Genomic DNA, 24,405 nt, shown 5'->3' on the forward strand with positions numbered 1-24,405 from the left:
GGGTTTTTTTTTTTTTTTTTTTTTGATTCTTCTGTACTGGGGATGGAACCCAAGGGTACTTTACCACTGAGCTTCATCCCCAGCCCTTTTTGCTTTTTATTTTTATTTTGATATAGGGTCTTGCTAAGGTGCAGAGGCTGACATTGAACTTGCAGTCCCTTGCCTTGGCCTCAGTCTTTGGGATTACAGGCATGCTGCACTGTACTGCGAGTTTTTTTTTTAATACTTAATATCATGTAGAGTCATAAAAATCATCTTTTTATTATGATATTCACAATGCTTACTAACCTTTATAAGTTCTATGCAGAGTGCAAGTGATTTACTCAGGAGAATGTCAATTTTTTTTCTTCCTTTGTACTTTTTAAATTTTGAGCAGACAGTTCAAAAAGGTGTGTGTGTGTGTGTGTGTGTGTGTATGACTCAGTTTCTTTGCAATAAGACAATGTATGAAATAATCTTAAACAAAATATATTTCTTGTCATTTAGAAGATTTATTAAATACTTCTTTCCTCTCTAAATTATATAATTCATATTATATGTTACTATTTTCTCTCCTCCCCACTTTTTTAAGGTTCTGGCATTGGTGTTTGTACGCAAGCTCATGGACCTGTGTTTCACAAAGAGAGAACTTAGTTGGCTTGATGATCTCATGCCAGAAAGTAAGAAAAAGAAAGAAGATGACAAAAAGAAAAAAGAAAAAGAGGTAAAAAACAATAATTATAGATTTACGTCATTCCCTTCTTTAATATTTTGTACCATACAGTGAGCTCTATTTACTTGAATCAACATCTTTAATCCTCATAAGAACCTTATAAAGTAGGGACTGTTATCATCCCCATTTTGTAAATAACGAAACTGAGGCAGGAGAAGTTAAGTAATGTGTCCCAAATGCTAGCTCTTACTCATTTCACCCTCTTGCCCCTCATTGCTCTGACATATGGATACTTTTAAAAAGTTACATACTGTGTGCATTTTACAAAAGCAAAATTAGAATTTTTAGCAATATTGAAACATAGACAACAGAAAATAATACTATGTCACTCTATCATCTGATTTAACCTTAAATACATGAACTGTATTATTTTTAGCATACATTTTAGGTTTAAAGGCATTTAATAATCTGACATAGCAAAGGGGATTTAAACAAATATCTTTTTGTTAAAAAACTTTAATAAAGTTTTAGTCTTTTTTTGTTTAAGGTAGTGCCCAGCTATGTTATCCAGGTTGAGAACTTGTGGGCTCAAGGGATCCAGCCTCCCAAGTAGCTGGGATTATAGGCATATGCCATCACATCCAGCTAAAGGTTTATCTATGTACTATTATGTACCACTAGTTGATTTGTATGCTAAGATTTAAATATTAATAATCTGAGTTTTATTTTTTATTAATGTGGTCGTCACTTTAATAAAAAGAAGTAGAGACTGTATATGTAGAACATATAGCTTTGTTGATTCTAATTTCTTGCTCAGTTTTCCCTTTTAGAATTTTGAGAAGCAAAGATAAGAAAGATATACATTTTTTATTTTTTTATTTTTTTATTTATTTTTTTTTTTTTAAGAGAGAATTTTTTAAACATTTATTTCTTTTTTAGTTATTGGCGGACACAACATCTTTATATGTGGTGCTGAGGATCGAACCTGGGCCGCACGCATGCCAGGCGAGCGCGCTACCGCTTGAGCCACATCCCCAGCCCGATATACATTTTTTAAATGTTAGTCTTTCTTAAGTAGAATTAGAAAAATTACTGGTTTTGTTTACTTTTCAACAAGAATTATAAGTAGGATATTACTTTGAATGAGGCTCCAAAATTTTAAAATTAAGAGTTATTTTCTTTAAAGTTATATATATATAAGTATGTATTAACTTTTAGTGATTTTTTCCCCAAATGTTATATAATTTATTTATAAAATACTTAGGTCAAATTGCCTGTTTATTACTTTTGTTCAGTTAGAATAAGGCCCAGTGGCACAAAATAGGGAAAATAAAACAAAACAAGGATTTATTCTCCCACGTAAAACTCTCAAACTAGTGTGATGGCTCCACAGTTATTAGGGATTCCTTGTTACTTTCCTCTCATCCTCATCATGTAGTTTCCATCCTCAGGTTTTCTTCATGGGTCAATATGGCTCCTAAACTCTAGCTATCATGTTAGCATTAGAGGCAGGAGGAAGAAGGAAAGACCAGAGGCAAAGTAGAGACTTTACCCTGGAATTGTGTTTTAAGGAAGGAATCTTTCCAAAAATTTCATTCAGTAAGTCCTACTTATACTATGTGGCCCCATTGAGTTACTGGGAAGTTAAATGTAGGAGTTCTTTGTTTCATTTTAAAAATCAGGGCATATTGCCACCTCCAAATAAGTGGGGTTTCTGTGTAAGGAAGAAGAATATAAATGCTTTTTCAGTCTCTCCTGCTGCCTTATCCCCTGCCTCCATTATTAGCATGCCATAATTTGATGCCATGTGTGCTGTGCATGTGGTTCCCACCCTGGGATGGCTTCCCCTCCAGAAGACATTTATCAGTGTTTGTAATACTCTGTTGTCACAACTGAAGGGGCTGCAAACTGCCATCTAATGGGTAGATGATGCCTAGGAGACTGAAAAATATATGATACAGATCTCCCCACCCCTATCTCCCCTGCCATAAGAAAAATATTATTATTATTAGGCCTCAAATGTCTGTATTGCTGAGATTAAAAAACCCTTCCTTATACAAATGAGGCTTTATTCACCTCATAATATGATAAGAGACATGAGATTTCACAAAAATTTAACTCATCATGTAACCATATAATAGCTGGCACTCAAACTTAAGTAGTTAAAGTGATTTTCAAATAGTATTAGTGATTCACTTTCAGAAATGAAAGTTATACCGTTTAAAATTAATCTTTATTCTACAAGTATGTGTTCATAATTATAAAATGAAGTCTTTAGTTACAGTTGATGTATTTAAATAATGTTTTCAGCTTGGGTTTCCAAGTCTTTAAGGTATTCTTTAGTAGCTGCCCCTTCTGGGAGTATTCTGGGAGAAGTAACCCCTCTTGTGTGCTCTAAGGAAGCTGAACGAATGCTTCAGGATGATGACGACACTGTGCACCTTCCATTTGAAGGAGGAAGTCTCCTGCAAATTCCAGTCAAGGCCCTAAAATACAGGTGAGGTGGAACTTTTGTTTTGTAAAAGTTATTACATACACATGTCAGGTGCATGAGTAAGTCATGTAGTGCTTCTTTAAAGTAGTGATATCTGTTTTTAAAAAGATGATAAAATCTGTATCTTATCAACTAAAGGGAAGCTTCCTGTAGTTTGAAAAGGAAATCTCTTGGTCCTTGCCCAACCAGGTTACAGGCAGAAACGAAGAAAAAGCTGGACTTGGACCAGAGCCTTACATGAAAGCTCATGTCAAGCTAATATATTTTACTTGTCTTCTATTATTCTTTCTATCCTGGTGAAATTTTAAATCAGTACACGAGTTTCAGACTATTTCCATTTTCTTGGTAGCTTTGCTTTTTCCTTTCTACCCTTTATCAGGAATGGAGTCAGTGTGCACTGGAAAATAAAACGATTGTAATCCATATGGTAACCTTCCAGATATACCTATGTTTAGAGACCCTATAGCACTCTCTAGTTTTCAAAGGTCTGAGGGCTCATATTATGGAAAACATATTAATAGATTTTTTTTGTATAATTCATCAGTTTTTATTTTGATGAACCATTTTTTATTTAAATTTAAGGACAAAAGATGCAGAGTTTGGGAAATGCAAACTTGTACTTTTTTGGGGGGGGAGTTTTAAAAGATTAAAAACCTATAGTATATATGTACACATTGATACCTTTTCCCATATATCTATTCCATTTCTGATAAGCTATTTATAGAGAATTCAGTTTTAGAATGCACATTGGTTTCTCTCTGACCAGTTGATTAGCCTGCTTCAAAATTTTTTTTTTTATTTTTAACTGTCTGATATTTAACCAAAAGAATGGATATCTGAGTTTTTCCTTTTGTCTTTTAAGTGATGAACCATAATTCTGCTTTGCTTAAAAATTGAACCTTGAGAATGCCAAGAAATGGCTAATCTGTTTATTTGCCAGAGTTTTACATCTTAAATAGTTCTGGATTACTTGCCATGAAGATCAAATGAGATAATATATGAAAGCATTTGGAAAACCTAAAGCCTTATAAAATATGAAAATAATTTATATAACAATGTAAATATATAAGAATAAATTTATAGAAAAAATTTTCCATTTAGTTTTATTTTGAGGCTCAGTAAAATGTATGCTATATTGAAAAAGATTGATTTCTTCTAATGGGAAAGTTCTTACTTGAAGGAGGAAACTTCTTCAGGAATTCCTTTCTTTCATTATTTGATATTCACAACCAAGTGAATAAATTGTTTGCTCAGCGTAGGCAAAAGTTTCAGATTGGATGGCTCTGCCATTGTGACTGGGCGCTTAAATTTTATGTACTTCTGAAAAAGAAGTCTTGGTAAAAAGTACAGCCGCCATTCCTAGAGACTTCTCAGTGACCATGTCACACTTTCTGTAATCTTGAATTTGAAACAACTTTCTGATTTGAAGTATAAACAAAGATAACACCTTTTAAGTGACTACTATTTATTATTTTTGTAACCCAGCTGCCATCACATTGTTAATTTAACATGATCTAATTTCACATTTGCATTTCTAGCTTTTTTTTTGCATGAAACATTTCTTTTCATTAAAAAAGGACTTGCAAATATATTTCTGATAACTTCACGATTCATGATACTTTCATATTACTTGTGCTGATACCCTTGAGCCTCAAATTAATTATTTATGGATATCATCATCATTGGATTTGGGGTCGGGAAGTCATTTTTGCAGTAACTCATAGAACCATAGAATGTGATTACATTTGTCCCTTATAATGAATGGGCATTCTTTTTTCGATACATTTGATAAAACAACACTTTTGACACAAAAATGTAAATGCCAGCTAAAAGTGATATTTATAAAGTTGTTTTTCTTTGTCAAAATATTTTCAGAGGTTTATTTTTAATTGTGAAGTGTCACCTTTTCTAATATTTTTTTTAATGATTTGTAAAGGCTATGAAAAACAAGGGTTTTTAAAAATTATTTTCCTTACATATTGTAATATTTATTTGATATTAAAATTTGTGCCAATTATAAAGGCTTTCTAATTGATTTTATGTTTTTTTTTTTTTAACTCCTAAGCACATTAATATATCCTTTTATATTATTTCAATAATTTACTTGTGACCAAGATGTTTGCAGGGCATCATTGCAGGAGTACTACTGATGCCCCAAATCAAATTGTGAGGCCAAGTTCATCTTACTCTTCATTTTGATTATAAAGGAAGATGTAATTCTCCATGGGAACTTTGTAATAGAACCTCCAAATTCTGATATCTTTGTAGGCCTTGGTTTAAGTGCATGGCAAGGATTTTCTCAATTTTAAGTTGATGAAAGCAAATAATGACATAGATAAAAAAGAAAGACAGTATTAATGCTTTTGCATATACTAACCGAAAAGTGTGTTTGTTCTTCAGTGTTGATCCCTCAGTTGTTAATATATCAGATGAAATGGCCAAAACTGCACAGTGGAAGGCACTTTCCATGAATACTGAGAATGCCAAAGTAACCAGATCTAACACGAGGTAGTTATAATTATTTATGCCTTTTCAAACTTGGCAGTTTTCAACTTAACGTGCTGATATTGATGCAGTAAAACCATTACATTTAACCTAATTTATATTCTTGCTTATCAAAACCACTCTTCTTTCCTTTTTACTTCTCTCCCTTCTTGCTTTCATCCGTCATTTTGTTGTGACAATAATCAGATGTAGATAATGATTGTGTTTTGTAATTTCATTTTTAAATTTATAGTTGTATCATTTGAAATTAATTTGAGCTATTTTATAGTAAAATATGGAAAAATATGTAGGTCAAAACTATATAAAGAAAGATAATTACAAGAGATTAAACATTCCAATTGAATACCACCTGAGTCATGTTTTGTGATGGTCCAAGAATAAAGAAAAACGATTTCATTTTGTTTTGCTCTGCTGGTTTTTTTTTTTTTTTTTTTTTTTTTTTAAGTGTATCATTTCTTTGGGTGAGGTAAATGTTTTCCCTAAAGATATTTGGAAAGAAAATTAATTCATTGATATAAAAGCATTTAGTTTCATAATGGACCATGTATTGAAACTCAGAGAATCCTTGATGTTGTTTCTTGTTATGGAACACTTTTTTCTCTTTTTGCTCTCACTTGGAGGCCTGAGACCTCAGGAATTCTTCAGGTCTCTGGAGAAATGAGGCATTGTCCTACAAGGTTGTCCTACTCATATTCAGAAAGTCTCTCTTGTATAACTTGCTGTGTTGGGTGTTGGAATATTCTGCCTGGGCTTCAGATCAAAACATTTCCAGGCATGCAAGCAGTGTAGCTATTTCTGGTTAGTTGCTATCTTTCTGAACTCTTGTCTTGTGATAAAAATTAATTAGCTTTTTCTCATTCTTTCTCTATTCTCTTTAGAACCTTTGTTGTAATTATCTCTATCTTATGTCTTTCTTTTCAGTCATTGTTTCTCAAGTCCTATCTTTCTAAGCTGAGCTGTTTCTTTCTTTTGTAAAGTTTTAAAGTTAAATTCTTTGTCATTTTGGATCATCCCAAACTCATATTCTTTTTACTGACACTTATTTTTATATCCTGTCAGCACCTTTGGGCCAGATTGCATTTTTTTTATGATAAACGTAAAGGCCTTATAATAATATTAACATATCTTTTATACTTTTGCCTTTCATTTGGATTGCTCCTCCCTTCATGAAAATAAAGAATGTCTTGGCTATGTCATTTAACAGAAAAATCTTTGGGAGCCCTCCTTTCCTTCAGACTTTTTGAATAAGGCAGCAACCCATAGTGTATTTCTGTACTTTTCAGTAAAATTTTTTTCAGAATCCTGATATTCCTGTCTTAGAATAAAAATCAATCATTTAAATCCATATACGTGGAGTCTCAGAGCGTTTGATGTTAACTTGAACACATAAGCCAAGTAGGCATGGTGGCACATGCCTATAATTCCGTCCAGCTCTGGAGGCTGAAGCAGGAGGATCATGAGTTCAAAGCCAGCCTCAACAACTTAGAGAGGCCCTAAGCAACTCAGAGACATTCTGTCTCTAAGTAAAATATAAAAAAAAGGCTAGGGATGTGGCTCAGTGGTTAAGTACCCCTGAGTTTAATCCCCAGTACCCAAAACAAACAAACACAAAGCATATATTTATGCATATAAGTAGGCGTGTTGGTCTTGTATTTGTAAACCAAATTTAGGGGCAACAGTTTTGTCAATTTGTTACCTATTGTAAGAAATTGATGCTTATATTAACAAAGATTTATATATTGCTGGATTTGTCAGTGAAGTAAATGTCAGTACTACAACTGTGTTCACACATGAAGTAAAACATAAATCAAATGTAGTCACATACAGACTCACTTTAAATAACTTCTCTTTAGTTATAAGAAAAATATGAATTGCAAGCAAAAACATGCAATTTTTAAAAACTTGAGGATTTTTACTGTGCTTTTTAAATTAAACTTACTGACACTAAAAAAAAGTAAAATTATAATAGGAAGTCATAAATTTAGTAGTGTTAATGAGCATCTCAAAAGGTTTACTACAGATACTTATTGTTGGATGTTTTCAACATCCAGTCTTTGTTCTTTCAGTAATCATTTTTTCTCATTCTTTGTTTTAAACAGTCCAGAAAAACCTGTGAGTGTGACAATAAATTTTGAAGATGAACCGGCAAAGAAATACATGGATGCTGAAACTTCGTTATAGAATTAAACCAACAGGAATTATATATAGATATATACATATCTCTATATATAATGTGTGTGTGTATGTGTGTGTGTGTGTGTGTGTGTATGTCATGTCACTATATATAACAATATTGTATGTCATGCTATTTATGCATGACCATTGGGTTTTTTGAAGTGGAATCTGAAGTTTGTAATAGGCACCATGGATATTGTGTGTAATAATGAAATGGTCTCTTGGAAGTGAGGTACATGGTTCTTATTCAAATATTTATTCTGTTGGGGGAAAGTTTTTCTGTTCCGCAATAGAAAGACGTGGGGAAATGCATTCAATCTGCTTTTCTTAAATCTCTTTGTTCACAGCAGCAATTCATATCAACCTCAAGTGATACGTACTTAGTCCATATATTTATAATTTTTACTTGAGTTTCTAAAAATTTTCAGACTATTTCACTTTTGTTAGTGCTTTATAGGAAGAACAGGGTGTATGCCCACGCTATGGTAAAGTACTGTGCCATGGCTTCTCCGTGCATTTCATTTATGTAGAGTCCATCATGTATCACAAGTGATGGAATTTTCTTGACCATAGAGGTCAAGCGGGAACTTTCTAGAAAGGAAACTATAGTTTTTAACCTTTATATTTTAGGAATTTTTTTTAAAGCTTAAAATTTAATATCTAGGGTTCCTTTCTGACAGTCAAGTAAAATTGCAAATGATTTGTAATAGCACCTGCACCATTGGTAACTTCATGAATTTTAGAAACTATAAAATACCAGTTTGCAGTAATTAAATTTTGCTACCTTTGTAGAAATTATTTTCTTTACCATTGCTCTCTTAAAGTAGTTTAGTTTATATCAGGTTCAAGTTCTTGCTTATAAGTAGTATGATTAAATAATCAGGAGTCAGAATTCTCTGGAATGGGTTTGTGATCAGTATTAATTATTAAGGCTGACCTTTTACTTTCTGTTATTCTTTCTATTGCATAGATTGTATTTAATAGGTGGTTAAACACAATTTCATTTAAAAATATTTTATTTATTTTAATTGATACGATACTTAAATATTATAAAAACATTTGAAAAGGTAATACATAGAGAGTAAATCATTAATGTAAATACTTGGTGCTCACTTGCATTTATGTTTATTATCTAAAAACAGTTGACAGATTTTACATCTTTGATATAAAGCACTGCCATATTTCTATTTTAAAAGGAAATTAGACATTTTATGTATAGCTCAGATTGATGGCATTCTTCCTATTTTGTGTTAGTGTTTGTTACTTAGTTTTTCTGAGCTGCCTTTTTAACTTCTAGAAAGTTGTTTTAGCTGTCTTTTATATACTCTTAGCTCCACACAAAATAAATAAATGTTTTTCTTGTGAAGCCTGTAGGACTGGATGAATGGGGTTGTGAAACTGATTTGGCAAGAGAATAATTTACAAAATCCAAGTAAATATTGAGAAGCCATAGAAATACTGAAGATGGTGACATGAATATTAGGATGAAAAATTTAATGTAATTCCAATGCTCCCTTTATTCATTTATAGTGAAAGTATAAAAATATGAGTAATTGATCTTATAGAAGATCATGAGAAATGCCAAAAGCTGATATTTTAGCAATTCTGAGGTGTTTAGATCCATTCTGAACTAAATAATAACTATTGTAATTTCCCCATCTGAGACTGTTTTGTCAGAGTTTATAATAGATTCAACTTCTGCCTCAGATGAGATGTTGGAAATCTAGCTGCTTTTTCTTTAGAAATTGTAGATGGCATCATTTGGTACTGCCTAAAAAGAGTTTTAGACTCTTGGCAATTGATGGAGAGTATTACCCATGGTGCTGATTATTGTTATGAGCTTCCATTTCAGTGGTTCCTTTCCATTCATAGCAGCATAGTCATTTCCAAAGTCCCGGTATCTGCTGCTATTTTTTAAAATACCCTGATGTATCTAAACTAGAGGATTTCCTCACATCATTTCCTTGTGTTTGGACATCAAAGGGTTAGCAACTGTACTTATTTTACAGGAAGTGATTTTAAAATTTAAACTGAAAACTACCTGGGATATAGTGTTTCTGTGATTTTATTTAATTATGTATAGTAATTGTCCAGTGCCAGAAAAACCATGACTTGCAAAATTCTCTGTGTTCAAAATATTTTAAGGTGTTTCTGATTCCTTATTGGTTTCTGCTTGCTTTTGACTACTTGACTTGCAAAATGATATGATACGACTACTCCTCCATTGAAGATCGAAGGTAAACTCATGTTTAAGTAATTGACTGCTTGTTTTAAGTGGTTATGGTATTTCTTCCACTTTTTGAAAATTACAATCATGGATAGCATTCATTGTAAGACAGTGAAAGATATAATTTACTATATATATTGATTTTTAAATGTTGCCTTAAATAGGTGTATATGAGCAGTGGTAATTGCTATGTACTGATTTACCTCAAGGTGCAAAATAGTTAAACCTGTACATATTCCATTTACAAAATAAATTCAAATAAACAGCCCTGCACTTTCTTAGATGCCTTGATTTTCAGAATAGAGCTTAGTGCTACTGAATACCCTGGCCATAGAGCCGCCTCAGGATATTCTTTTCTCCACCATATTTTTATTTATTTATAGATGTCTGTTTACAAAGACTATAATAAATTCTGATGTTGACCATTTGAAATTTACTTTCTTCTGATGGCTGTTTCAATCTAAAATAGCAGCTTTTGAGAAAACAATGAACTAAACTTCCTTATGATAAAAGGATGATTCTATATATTTTTTAATAATACTAGGTATGTCGAAATGAAGCACAGTCTTTCAAAAGTGTATTGAGTGAGTGTGTTGTGTGTGTATGTGTGTGATATTATCAATCTTAAATCTTTTAGGTTGTTTAAAGATGTGGCGTACCAATGTTCATATTTGCCAAGTCTTCTGTAAAACATGTAGGATATAATTTTTATGTGCTAATGCATGTATTTATAAAGATTTGTTCACCACTCAGACTTAATAACTTTTGTTTTCTACATCCAAAAAACATTTCTGTTTCTTCCACATACTCTGTGTGAATAAAATAGCTTTCTAACTTTTTCCTTTCACAAAGGCAGGTTCAAAATTCTGTAAGAAGAAAAATGGTCTCTGAAATTGAGGTATACCACCAGAGCTTGCTAGTTAGAGGATTATGTCATGTACATGAGTTCTGTAAATGTGCTCAACAGTTGGTGAATCCTGTTTTTAAAGTGCTCAGATTTTGGATATGTAAGCCATGGATATAACATTGTAATTCAAAATGTTTATATTAAATAGCAATATTTTAAATTTATTTATGTAGATCACATCATTGTTATCGTATGCAGTGCAAATATGTGAAATGCCCTGTTGTTTATTCCAACAATTATTTATTTTTAGAAAGTAAATTTAAAAAGACTTTAAAGACATTCAAGGTTTAAAGTGGTGTTCAAATTTTAAGATTTGGCAATTTTAATGGAAAGTCTCTTTTCCAACTTTAGAAAGTAAAATAAGTGTCAATTATAGGAAAACAGTTGGAAATGGAATCATCTAAAGATTATCTTTAAAATTAAGTTTAATTAGCTCATATTTAGAGTACTTGTTAAGCCCCAGTTTTTTTTTAATCATAATTTTTTGCACATTGATTGGTTTTTGTGCTGTGGCTTTTGTTGCTTTATCAAAGTTTTTGTTTTTGCAGGAGGGAGGGCATCTTCCAGTGTTTACTACATTTAAAAATTGAATTTTATTGTTCATTTGTGTAATATTTGATACCTTGGTGTAATTTCACAGTACAGTTAACAATTTTTATGACTTTTATAATTACAGTGATATTTTCTTTTATAATAAAATCTAAAGTAAATTAAACATTAAATTGTAGAACTGTTATATTTCATTTTTATGAAGTACAAGTCTCTACCCAAGTCTATAATGTGAATGATCCTGCCTTTCAAATTTGTTTCATAATTGTTAGAAGAAAACTATTTTTTTGTAGATGTTACTGAAGTTGAAAGAGCAATAAAAGTCTACTTAATTAGTTGTTGGTTATTGTCTTGACTTTGTACTCCAAGAGTGGCATAGCTTTCTCAGCTTGATACATGGGGTAGGAGAGGAAGGAAAATAAGGGGTTTCTGCCTCTTACCTCCCAGTATACTTTAGATGAAGAGAAAAAGCAGAATCAGAAAAGACACTGAAATAAATAGTGTATCCATTTTTGAAGAGCAGCATTAATCCTGATTGTTTTATGTCCCCTGAAGCTTAATTCTGGTGTATTCACCTGGATTTGGCTTTCATCCCTTTTCTATGTTCCTGAAATAGGATTTTTCCCTTTTGTTTTTCTTTTTATTTTCTTTAATAAGAATACTTTCACAATACACAACCTGAAGTACTGATGTATCTTTGGGTTCACTTATTATTAAAATCAGAGAAATATTAGGTAAGGGTGCACCATATTCATTTTAAATCAAGGTTGGGAGATTTTGTCAAGTGCTGATACACTTAATGTTCATTTTGAGGGATGTTAAGGTAGGGTTGAGGTAGGGCTATACCTGAATAAATTGTCAAGGGAGCATCCTTGCGGTTAAGACAGGACTCTAGACAGTCACAGCATAGGTTCTACTGTCTCCATCACTTACTAGCTCTGTCACTTTGGGCTCTTCAGGCAATTTGTTTACAATTCTAGGATGAAAAAGGATATGACGAGTGGGTGAAATAATATGAGGAAATAACTTGGAATATATCTGGGACAAAATTTAGCACTCAATAAATTTGATACTTAAAGCTCCATGCTGTTTGTATCCTTTTATTGCTTTATTTAATGCAGTTGAATTTTTCTTTAAGAATCTGTAGATATCACATGGCGAAGTGACTTGCCCAAGGACATAAGATGAACTAGTGGTAGTTGTAACATAAAGACCTCTTGAATCCTAGGTCATTTATTTTCACAGCACCATTTTCTCATTGCCCGAGATGCAGCATGCTCAACTGAGAATGTTTTTGTGCCATATGAGTAGCATGTTGCATTGATTTCCTTTTCAAATTAGATCTTTGCTTTGGGAGAGAATCAATTTGATTTTGAGTCCACAGCATTTCCCGAAATACCCCCAGATTGCTCTTTCCCACCCATTTTATTTCAGTTCCTAAAGATTAGGCATCAGAAGTCTAGGAAAATCTGCACAGATTGGGAGACCTGTTCATAGATTGTTTAATGTCCAGGCAAAGACTGCAGTAGAGTGCTAAGCAATTCCTGCCACCTCTTATGCCTGCAGCTTGGGGCTGGATCCTGAGCGTTCTCTGGCTGCTAGGACAACTCTGGCAGGCGTCACCCGTCGCTATGGCGCTCTGCACGTTGCAGCATGGCCCTTCCAGATTGGCTGAGGCGCTCGGCAAGGTGGAGGAAGATGCCTCGGCATTGGTTCAGCCAGCGCCGGTTGGTGGCAAGAAGGAGGATTTGATTGAAAAACCAACGGTGCAGCGGGCTGAGGTGCTCCAGAGGTTGAGGGGACCCGGAGAGAGCTAGGGGGAGGGTGGGACCCGAAGCAGCGGGTAGCAGCAGTATCAAAGATGACGACGGTTTGGAGATTGTCCTGAAGGAGGGACCGTCCCTCCCGCGTGGTGAGTGGGGCGGGAGCAGGTGCTCCGCTGTGCCGGCGTGCGGTTTGTAGCAGGGTCTCCAGGGAGTCACTCAGGTCCGGGTTGAGCGGCCCGCAGCCTCGGGAGCCAGCTTCACTCCACGGGGGGGCGGGGAAGAGAATGCGGGCTGGCTTGGGAAGGGGAGTCACGATAGCCAGTTTCCTCAAAGCAGATGGGTTTGTGTTGGACGGATGGACGGGCAGAAAGAGCCATCCACAACGTTGGATCAAGGAGTTACTCTGGTTAAATGGAGTCTGAGTGTGTCTGTTCCACTCTGCTCCCATGCCTCTGGAAGCTCAGTCTGATCTCCTTTATGAACATTCCTTTTCTGCCTTCCCTTCACATGCTGCTGCTCTTTGCCCCTGGGCTTTTTTGCTCAGTCTGGGTGAGCCCTTCCACTTGCTGTGTTTTCAGGCACCATCTCTCTGCTGATGACTAGAAAGCCTCTGCCTCCAGCCTAGCCTGCTCTCCTATGCCCCAGACTCCAAGATCCGACTGCCAGTTAGCTCCACCAACCTACATGGCATCTCGGCCCACCCCCCACCAGCCTGCTACTGCCCTGGGATTCCTTATCTTTGACCCCATCATCTGCTCAGTTCCCTAAAACCACATCCTGGGCAGCATCTGTGACAATGCTTCTTCTTCGACATCTCTCTCAATTTTTTTATTAAGAAGGATATACCTTCTTAATAGATGTTGAATCAGTTCCTGCATCTCCATTCTTCCTAACAAATCCCACTAATCCATTGGTTACAGTATTTGACAACTGTCTCCCCTGATTTTAGTGTGTCCCTATCTAATTCATTTTTCTTCCCGTCATTAGACTGATATTTTAAAAATCAGGGTATCAGGAGCTGAGGATATAGCTGAGTTGGTTGAGTGCTTGCCTTGCATGCACAAGGCCCAGGGTTCAATCCCCAGCACCAAAAAGCAAAACAAAAAAATCAGGGTGTCTCCCTTCCCTGCTTGAAGTCATGCAGTTATTCCCCATTACCCTAAATCTAGTCCTCAGACCTTCCTTTAGCTTGGTTGTTGCCAGAATATGCCATGTTTTCTCCTGCCGAGTTTTTTAACCTGTCATTCAAGCAGCCTGAAACAGACCCCCAAGTCCCCGCGCTTTTTTCCCCGACTCCCTACTGCTCTCATTCCCCAAGCATTTTCTGTGTGTCGCCTAATTACTTTTCTGCTTCTTCCTTTGAGCCGTGTCTGTGAAGGCAGAACTGTTTGTCTTACTTGCCATCCTTGTATCACCAGGCAAGTGACAGGTACTCCATAAATAGTCACTAAATGAATGAATCTCTAAAAAACGAGGAGTTGTTTTCTCATGACAGGTAGTTTCAGAAAAATCAGGATCACTTCTGGCCAATGAAACTTTTGCTTACAAAAGAAGAATGTTCTGTTTATAGGTTTTACTCTAATTTCAAGTCCCTTGGTAGGTGGAAACTATTTCAATTCACAGTCTACAGTTTCATGCCATATGTGATGGTAGCTGTAAGATTCCATCATACATCCCATAAGATTATTAAAGAGAGAATGACAGTGCAGTATGCTTTCCAAGACCTGTGTTTTGGAGTCAATACTACAATGGTTTGAGTCCTAGCTCCAGTATATTAGCTCTGTGGCCCATAACAAGTTACTTAGTTTCTAGTCATCTTTTTCATGAGTACAATGGGCCAATCATAGCACCTACCTCATAGGATTGTTTTAAAGATGAAATGTGAATAATCTATACCAGGTGCATAGTACCTTATTGGAATTTGTGCTAATTCCATGGTCAGTTCACAAAAGGTAGAAATCTTCTGATTCTGTCAAGAGCAATTTCTTGGACCACATCATGTCATTATACCACTTGACCAAGAACTTTTGTATATGGCAACAGCTCTGATATAGGTAAGATACTCATTCATTCAGTAAGTATATATTGACCATATGGTGGGTCCAGGGCTTCATGCCAGCTCCTCAGCTGGTAGGTCAAAAGAAAGTGTAACCAGTAGAGTAATTTAGAAAGTGAAAGAAGGGTCTGGAAGTTAGTCTGCCTGTTGGAGCCAAACTTTGAGGCTGAGGGCATAGTGAACTGAATTGAGCACTTGGGTAGCAGAGAGGAGCTAGAAGTTCTTGTAGACAGTTAATAAATTAGCACTTGGGTTTTCATTTATGAACAGAACAAAGGCATCTTTCTCGCCACTGTTCTCAGGGAATTGGAGCAGAGTTCACAGGGCCCAGATTCTTTAGCCAGAGTGCCTGGGTTCAAATTCTAGCTCCTCCACTATTATGAAGTGGAGACCTCAGATGAGTTCCTTAATTTTTGCACCTGTTTCCTCACCTGTAAAAATGTAGTGGTTGTGAACACTGGATGAATTAACACAGATAGGATTCTTAGAACACTAGTGGGTACAGAGGATATCTCACGTAAAAGTTAACTATTTGTAGTATGTTCTACTTAGGGGAAAGGAATAAGTAATCAGGGAAAAATAAAGCAGAAGGAGAGAATAGAAAATGTTAGCTTGAGGATGGTGTATGTGGCTTGGACTTGGGAATGAGTCTTCCAGTTTTGGAAGATTCAACCTTTCAGAGGAAAGTGACCTCATGATATACCTGACAGGTATCAAGATTAAAAAAAAAATAAACCCAAAACGTGAATATGAGCAGTATTAGCATTATTTCTCATTTAGCAAAACAATTGCTCATGTTTTTATGCTTTCTCCTCATCTCAGCTAAAAGTATAACAGTTATTATAATAAAGGTCATGTACTCAGCTTATTAAATCTCATATTCGGATTATTTTTATTCGACATAGCATATTCTAGCTTCAAAGTAGTCAGCAGGGTCAGAGTGACAAAACAATAACTGGCTGGTTTGTATCAAGAAAAGAGACTGTAAAAAAAACCTTCTATACAAATTAAAAATAATAGATAATAGAATAGATAAGGCTCAGCAACTGGAACATTGACCCTAAGCCATCAGGAGAAAGTTACACACAGTATTTAGTGTATTTTGCCAAAAGATTGGAAGTTAATTAATTTGAAAGAAGTATGTATCTGTATGTATTAAGGAAGTTAACATTTATCTAGAAAATTCACTTAGACACACAGAGTGCTGGATAAATACCACCAATGAAAGAGGGTTGGCGTAGCATTAGAAGAACAGGGAGAGCTCTGCTTGGCTTCAAATCTCTGCCACGTACCAGTTGTGTGATCTGGACAAATGACTTAATTTCTCTGCGCTGTATTTTCCTCGTTTGTCAAGCGGGTATGGTAATGGTATCCACCTTACAGATGTATTAGGACTACTGTATTAGATAATGCATGGAAAGCCCTCAGAATGGTGCTACCTAGGGTAACCACCAGGAAAGCGTTTGCTTTTATGGTTGTTATTACTAGATATGAGATCTTGGCCAACTTGCTTACATTTTTAATGCCTCAGTTTCTTCATCTGTAAGTTTAAAGATACTGTACTACCTACCTCATAGGGTTGTTTTGAGGATTAACTAAAAAGTGCTAAAAAGGCTAAGAATAAGCCTTCTTAGGGGTTAGGGTTGTGGCTCAAGGGTAGAGCTGCTTGCTTAGCATGTGTGAGGCACTGCATATAAATAAATGAATAGAATAAAGGTCCATCAACATCTAAAAATATTTTTTTTAAAAAAGAATAAGCCTTGATAGGCTTAAAAATGGAAATGACGAATTTGACATTGAAATCAAAATTTATTCTTCATTTTCTGCCTAGTATTTTTCATAAGTGATTCAAAGAATGAAGAGAGACATGATTTAACATAAACAAACTGAAGTGGTAATATAATGAAAATATGTATACCAGGAATCATAATAATAACAACTTAAGTTTCCATATCCATTGATAATTTTAAAAGGGGCTTTGCTGTATTTAATCCCAACTATCAGCTTGCCATAGGGATATTTTTATTTTTAACTTTTTGTAAATGAGGAAACTAATAACCAGAGAGGTCTGGGGACATTCCCAAGGCCACCCAGTAGACAAATGGAAACCAGGTCTTTTCTGTGCTGTTGCTCCTTCTGACCATATCCCAGTGGTCCAACCATAAGAATTCATATTCCCAAATGTACAAACTCATATCAGTGGAGAGTAGGCCATTCATATGTATATTCACGTGTATGCTACACTTGAGATAACATGAATACTTCTCTTAGGAAATTTTATTATCCTATTTAGGACACTTGAGGTGGTCTGTATTCTCTGTGGCTTCCTTATATTTATTTATTTATTTTTGTATCAGGGATTGAACCCATGGGTGCTTAAACACTGGACCACATCCCTAGCCCTTTTTATATTTTATTTTGAGATAGGATCTCACTAACTTGCTTAGGACCTCACTAAGTTGCTGAGGCTGGCTTTGAACTTGTGATCCCCCTGCCTCAGCCTCCTGAGACTAGGATGATAGATGTACGCCATTGTGCCCTGCTCTTCATTGCATTTATAAAGAGATTTTTTTTTTTCAAACCAACATTCTGTAGTTACTGGTGCTCGGCTGGGGCAAAGTCCTCACTTCTTGATTTCTTTCATTATCTTTACAGACAAGAACTGTCTTTAGTAGAAAAACAGCCAAGACTGTCAGATGGGGGGTAAAGAAGAGGAAGGTGTCCTTTTTCTGAGGAACATGCCAAAGGGCTCTGTTCTAATTAGACTATCTTATTTGACACTGTAATATTGTTCTTCTTGCCTAATATAATGACTTCGGTCTTTCTGCTTCTAAGTGCAGTTCATTTGAATTCCAACAAGGTTTTATCATTACTTTGGTTAAATTCCTCTTTATCAAATGAATTGGCCAAAGGTTAATGGAATGTGACAATAAATTGAATGATCCACATGTAGATTTTTTTTTTTTAAATTTCAGAGAAGAATACCAATGCTTCCAAACTCCTCATTTATTAGAAGTTCCGTAAGTTGGTGGAAAGCCACCCCGTATCCATTTCCCCAACCTTCACCTCATGCCAAGTTCCTCAGCTTCCGCTCAGCTCATCTACTCCCTGTCTCCCAGCACCAAGTTCTGGATCTTGCCTCCATCCCTTTGCTCACCCCTCTGGAATGTTGTCCACCCACCTCAGGGTTCATCCTCAGGGACTATCTTCAAGTCCCTGGTTCATTCTCCTTTTCTTCTTTCTTCCTTTTGATTTCATTTAATTTATAATGTCAATTGGAAATTATTTTTTTCTGCTTTTTGACATTTCTATTATTCTTATGTAACTTCTCACAGTAGCCTGAGCCATAAAAACTGTTCCTTTTGAAAGAGTTCTTATCAGCAGTTTCCTATGGGTTAGCCTGTCTTTCTAATGACTTCCCCACACACGAAGCTGTGAGCATAGATTTTTGTTTTGTAGTGCCCGGTGGTATTTTGTGCATTGACAGAGCAAAGTAAATAATAACGTGAAGTTAAAATGTAATATTGTTGGATGCGATTTAGTTTTATTTTATAGTTCAGGAAGTACTTCTAGTCTTTGCAGTGTCACCAAATGTTATGAATATCCATTCTTTGACTACTGTGGAAGTTCTAGGAGTTTGGTTTGTATTTACTTTATGACTTATTATGATGATGTTTGACTGTTTTTTCTGGAATTTAGTTTTGACCATGTCTTATTCAGTGCTGTATCCTCAGTGCCTGGTGTGTATGCTAGGAAACCACTGAATATTTATTGGAAGAATGAATGTCACCTTTCTTTTTCTTATAAAAATGGGGAATAGGAAGTAATCTTATTATATTCTATAATTCTACATGAATTCTGGGACTAATGATAAAAAAGAAATATAGTATGCTACCTTACTTATTGTTATTGACTGGTTAATGTAAATTCTTCCATCACATCATCTAATTTTCCTTTTCCCTCTTCCCAATACTGCTTCTTAACATGTGGGTCTTGGGTTCATCTGTTCTGACATAGTTCCATTATAAGGTGTGTTGCAGGTAGACTCAGATTAGCAGCCACAAATATGGAATATTGAAAATATTATTAAATGAGAGTTGAGAGGATCTCCAGAATCTATATGCAGATATTTCCCATTGGATTTGGATGGAAATAAACCATGAAAATAAGGAGATTATAGTGGTATCTGTTCACATATTCCAGTTAATTCTGGAGCAGCATTCAGACCCAGTTGGGTTAGTATTGGCCAAGCAAATGAAGACCAGTGCTTAAAACAGTATCTATCATCACAGTACATAGTCAGTGCCTATCTGGAGGAATGAATGGGAGAGGGTCCCATTTCTACTAGAGAAACTTTTGGTTCTTTTTATCCCCAAGTGCTTGTTTTAATATAAAATTGAAATTGCTTAAAGTATGAAGTGTTTGCACAAGAAATGTGTCAAGAGTAATGAAGGAGGAGGGAGACCGTGATAATACTTGCCTTAGCTGGCTACACATTCCTGATGCTGAAGGTTCTGTACCAGCTACGTCTTTGTTCTTCCCCATATGATATGAAAATTCACCACCTACGTATTTCACACGAAGGATCCAGGATAAATGAATGGATGTTTGTAAGCAGCTCAGAGTCCAGGAGGTGAACTTCTACATACATCCATTGTTATTGTATTACCCTTTGCCCTTGACTAAGGGCCAATATCAGTAAGCTCTCTTTCCCATCACCCTAGAGTCGTCTATGGAGTCTTAGACCCTAAAGGTGAACTAGGTTCTGTTCTCTTCTTGTCCTAAAAGTGCTATGTGACTTTGAACACATTCTACCTCTCTGGGCCTTAGTTTCCTCATCTGGAAAATGAAAGGAGCCGAATCATGATTTGTAAGTGATGACTAGTAAATCTGTTTTATTATCTGGTGGGAGTGCTTTGTCTTGTTTTACTCAAGTTTTTAGTGCAATTTGGAATCCCTTTGGGGAGGGTATGTCTCCCTTTTTCAGGTTTGACTCAGTGCCACCAGTCTGTCATCTACTCGTCACTCGCCTTCATTCACTGACATTCTGTTCCTGAGCCTAGAGGTGTTAGGCCCCTGACACTGCATGCCCTCGAAGGTTCTTTCTTGCAGTAACCATCTATGTTCTGCTAATTCTGCACAGATTTCCCATTGGAAAAAAATTGCAATGTGGCATAAAACACCATAGCACCATAGAACATGGTGTAAACTACTGTGTAGATTAGAGAGCCTCACTCTTTGAGCTGCAGTGGGAATGCCAGTCATATTTCTTTTCGGATTTCCTCAACTCTTGGCTCACCTTACTTTGAAAATGTGTGTGTGTGTGTGTGTGTGTGTGTGTGTGTTATTTTCCAGCAATTTGATCAATTTAACTCAACAGTTTCTCCAGAAGATATACAGTTCTAAAACACAAACAATTTGGAAAGACCAAGCATCATGGATCTTTAAAGTGCAAATATTCTTTGTAAAAAGAAGACTGTATTCTCAAAGCACTTTAATTAAATAAACTGCCCAAGTGACTGATGCATTTTTAAGCGTTGATTTTGGAAGAGTTCTGGACTTACATAAAAACTGCAAAAATAATACACTTACCCTTCACTCCATTTCCTCTGTTAACATCTTGCATCACCATGGTATGGTCATCAAAATTAAGAAGTTGATAATTAATCAATGCATTTTAGCATGTTTGTTTTATTTCTGGCTGCTCTATATGAATTTTATCTTATTTTTACTACTTTTTTTTTTTTTTTAAGTACCAGGGATTGAACCCATTAGCGCTTTACCACTGAACCACATTCCCAGCCCCTACGATTGATATTTTAATACGTTCAATTTTCATATCTATGAAGAAGTTCTAGGTCTTCATTTCTTTAGGTTGTTTTTGCTTGTTTGTTTTGTTTTTGCAGTATGGGGATGGAACCCAGGACCTTGCACACATTTGGCAAGTGCTCTACTACTGAGTTATGTTCCCATCCACACACACCCCCCTTTAATTTTTTTTTTTTTTTTTTTTTTGGGTTTTCAGTTCACGATTGAACCAGGGGCATCTNAGTAGGCCATTCATATGTATATTCACGTGTATGCTACACTTGAGATAACATGAATACTTCTCTTAGGAAATTTTATTATCCTATTTAGGACACTTGAGGTGGTCTGTATTCTCTGTGGCTTCCTTATATTTATTTATTTATTTTTGTATCAGGGATTGAACCGATTAGCGCTTTACCACTGAACCACATTCCCAGCCCTTTTTATTTTTTATTTTGAGACAGGGTCTTGCTTAAGTTTACTTAGGGCCTCACTAAGTTTCTGAGGCTAGCCTCATATTGTGATCCTCTTGCCTTAGCCTCCTGAGCTGCTGGGGTTACAGATGTGGGCCACTGGGCCCAGCCTATTTTTACTACTTTTTTTTTTTTTTTTTTTTTTTTAAGACCAGTACATTGATAGAGAAATTTAAAGAAAAAATACAGTAAAGAAATTGGAAAAAAAATTTAATTTTGCATTGCTAGTAAGTTATGGGGATGCATGTTCTATAAATTCTTCAGTCTGTCCACCTGAGTTCAGACAGAACTGCAGTTTTATCCCTAATGAGAAAAGCTAACCATAGTTCATCAGAAAGAATAGAGACCCCTCACTGTGGATACAAGGAAGATCTTTCTGGCTGCTGTGGATTGAGTCTAGGCCTTGTGCTCATGTGAGGCAAGTGCTCTACTAATGGGCTATACCCCCGCAAGGAAGTCCTAACTTCCCTTTGTGGTACGTTTCAGAGCAGTTTATTTTAGTGCTTTTTAAAAAATAATAAATCTGTTATAGCCAAAGTGATTAATGTTAGTCATGCTGAACTTTTTACTGTTATTACTTAACAAGTCCTATTTTTTTTTTTTAACCACTGGTCAATGTAATAAATGGAACATATAGAAAGAGGCAACCTAAATGTTGATAGGAAAAAAAAGGCATTTGGGGATTTGAAGTTATTTCTCATAATGACTCAAATGATTTTCTGCTTTATATTTACTAAGGATGGGGCCACTTAACGATCTTTTGAGTAGTTAGCGCAACTACTGGAATAAAAGGATTTTCGGAGGAAGGATCTGAAAACCATATTACTAATACTATGTTTTTTAGTTAGTGGATTTATATTGCACAATCTAGATTAATTACATTCATTTAGGTGATTTTACTGTGGCATGGATTTCCTTCTCTGTCAAGGTGTTTACCCTGCAATTAACAAGAGATCACAAGCCAACAAGGTATCTCCAGGGACTTCTTTAGCTTTAATCTACATTTTAAATGACAATAGAAGATAGGAATTACTTCTGAGAGATTTTTTTTTTTCTCAAAATGGCCACATCTGCAAACATGACCCCACCCCGCTAGCCCTTGAGTATGGTGATCTTTTCTTTCCCAATGGAGAACGTATTTGGGTCCCATTACTGAGGTGGACAAAGCAAAGATCCTAGTGTTTCTGTTTGTAAAGTAACTGCATTTGCTTTTCCTAGGAGGCCCCACTCCCTCAGGTGAAAAAACCCAAAAGCTGGGGTTGGGGTTGGGGCTCAGAGGAACAGCGCTCACCTAGAGTGCGTGAGGCCCTGGGTTCGATCCTCAGCACCACATAAAAATAAAAGAGAGGTATTGTGTCTACCTACAACTAAAAAATAAATGTTAAAAAAACCCCAAAAGCTAAATTTTGGTTTTCCCATTGGAATGGAAAGAAAATCCATGTTGGTACAAGTGTTATGTGTTGTAATTTCCTCAGCCTCATCTCGTCTGCAAAATAAGTGTTAGAGAATCAGTGGTTTTCTGTTTTTATTTTTAGCACTGGAACCTTTTTCTCTGATAAATGGTACCCAGAGCTGCAGAGAAGGAAGAGCTTCCATCTTAGTGAGGGGTTCATGGTCAACCTCAACTGCTTGGCCACCGTTCTCCCAGCGTACTGGGCTCATGCCCGCCCCCTCCTGGTTGTCTTAGAATTGACAGTTACTGGGTTAGTCCTCTCAGGCTCTATACTTAGGACCCAGGATCTCCATCAGAGAATCATCTAGGGTTACTGTGAAAACAGCCTGCTTATTTGAGAATATAGGTTTCAGAACTAGATCATTGCTATTCAGGTAGTCTTTAGGGTTACTGGTTCATGAAGAGATGATTACAGAAGTTCTACAGAAATTTGATGCTATTGTGACATCCAAGCACATGATTAGTGGACTTCTTACTGAACAGGATTTGAAACAAAACTTATCATTCTGTAATAGATTGGCAGTTTAAATAAAAAGTTACCCACCATGGATAGTTTCCGAAGCACTGTTGTATGGAATTCTAATTTTCTTTCTAACCACCGAACAACATGATTCCTGAATGCATTCAGTAGTACAACAAACACCAATTAATTTGATTTATAAAGGGCTTTATGAGATATTAGTTGAACTAAAAGAGTAGTGACACTACTATTTTAAAATAGTCCTTTTATCTGTTCATCCCTTTATTAGGTCTTTGATTGAGTACATTTTCATTGTTGCCGATCATGTGTCTGTGAGTAAGAGCAGCCCAGTCCCTGCCTTATGAGGTAATGAGGCTTTTGCAATGTGGAATGCTTAAGTTTGCAATGCAGGGAGGGCAGGCTGCTCGGGGGGCATCAGGGAGGAGCAGCAGGCTTGAGAGGTCAGAAGAGTCTTTAAGTCTAAAACTAAGGAGTTGTTGGAAAGCTAATAATTCACAAATGGTAAAAGTAACTCAGTACACTCCTTACAGATTATGACACAGATCTTTTTTGACTGCTTACGCTGTGCTCCTATGATGCTATGTACTATTCTGTATATGAGGATACACTTGTGGGTGAAACAGACAGTCTCTGTCATGACCTAGTTCAAGGAAACACATGCACAGCCGAGAGGGTGCCAATGTTGATGAACCCCCAGGTGACATGAAGCAGGGTCCATGGTGAGTTTGAGTGTGCAAGGAGGAACATGTTGCTGAAGTTCATCAGAGGGGCCAACTCTTAGGAGGGGACCCTGAGCTCAAATTCAGAGGACCTAGAGGAAGGAGACAGCTGAGAACATGGGAAGGGATGAGCAAGCACA

General features: G+C 35.9%; 2 protein-coding genes across 17 annotated transcripts in view; both read left to right on the forward strand.

The window, feature by feature from the left end:
* The window catches only part of Slc4a7 (solute carrier family 4 member 7), a 95,618-nt gene extending 83,774 nt beyond the window's left edge, over positions 1 to 11,844 (forward strand). For 9 of the 13 annotated variants that reach the window (XM_048794820.1, XM_048794809.1, XM_048794810.1 and 6 more), the window contains 4 exons: positions 572 to 703; positions 3,052 to 3,149; positions 5,547 to 5,654; positions 7,751 to 11,844. In XM_048794820.1, the coding sequence (XP_048650777.1) occupies positions 572 to 703; positions 3,052 to 3,149; positions 5,547 to 5,654; positions 7,751 to 7,832 (420 nt within the window). In that variant the 3' untranslated portion in view covers positions 7,833 to 11,844. The remainder of the gene's footprint in view (positions 1 to 571; positions 704 to 3,051; positions 3,150 to 5,546; positions 5,655 to 7,750) is intronic. The other 4 variants (XM_048794812.1, XM_048794813.1, XM_048794814.1 and 1 more) reach the window with 1 other exon arrangement.
* A 146-nt stretch (positions 11,845 to 11,990) lies between these two features.
* Positions 11,991 to 24,405, forward strand: part of Nek10 (NIMA related kinase 10) — a 210,725-nt gene continuing 198,310 nt past the window's right edge. For all 4 annotated transcript variants that reach the window (XM_015489627.2, XM_048794821.1, XM_048794822.1 and 1 more), the window contains exon 1: positions 11,991 to 13,421. The gene's annotated coding sequence lies outside the window, so the exon portion shown is untranslated. The remainder of the gene's footprint in view (positions 13,422 to 24,405) is intronic.

This window comes from Marmota marmota, unplaced genomic scaffold (genome assembly GCF_001458135.2).
Source record: "Marmota marmota marmota unplaced genomic scaffold, marMar, whole genome shotgun sequence".
NCBI classification, from domain to species: domain Eukaryota; kingdom Metazoa; phylum Chordata; class Mammalia; order Rodentia; family Sciuridae; genus Marmota; species Marmota marmota.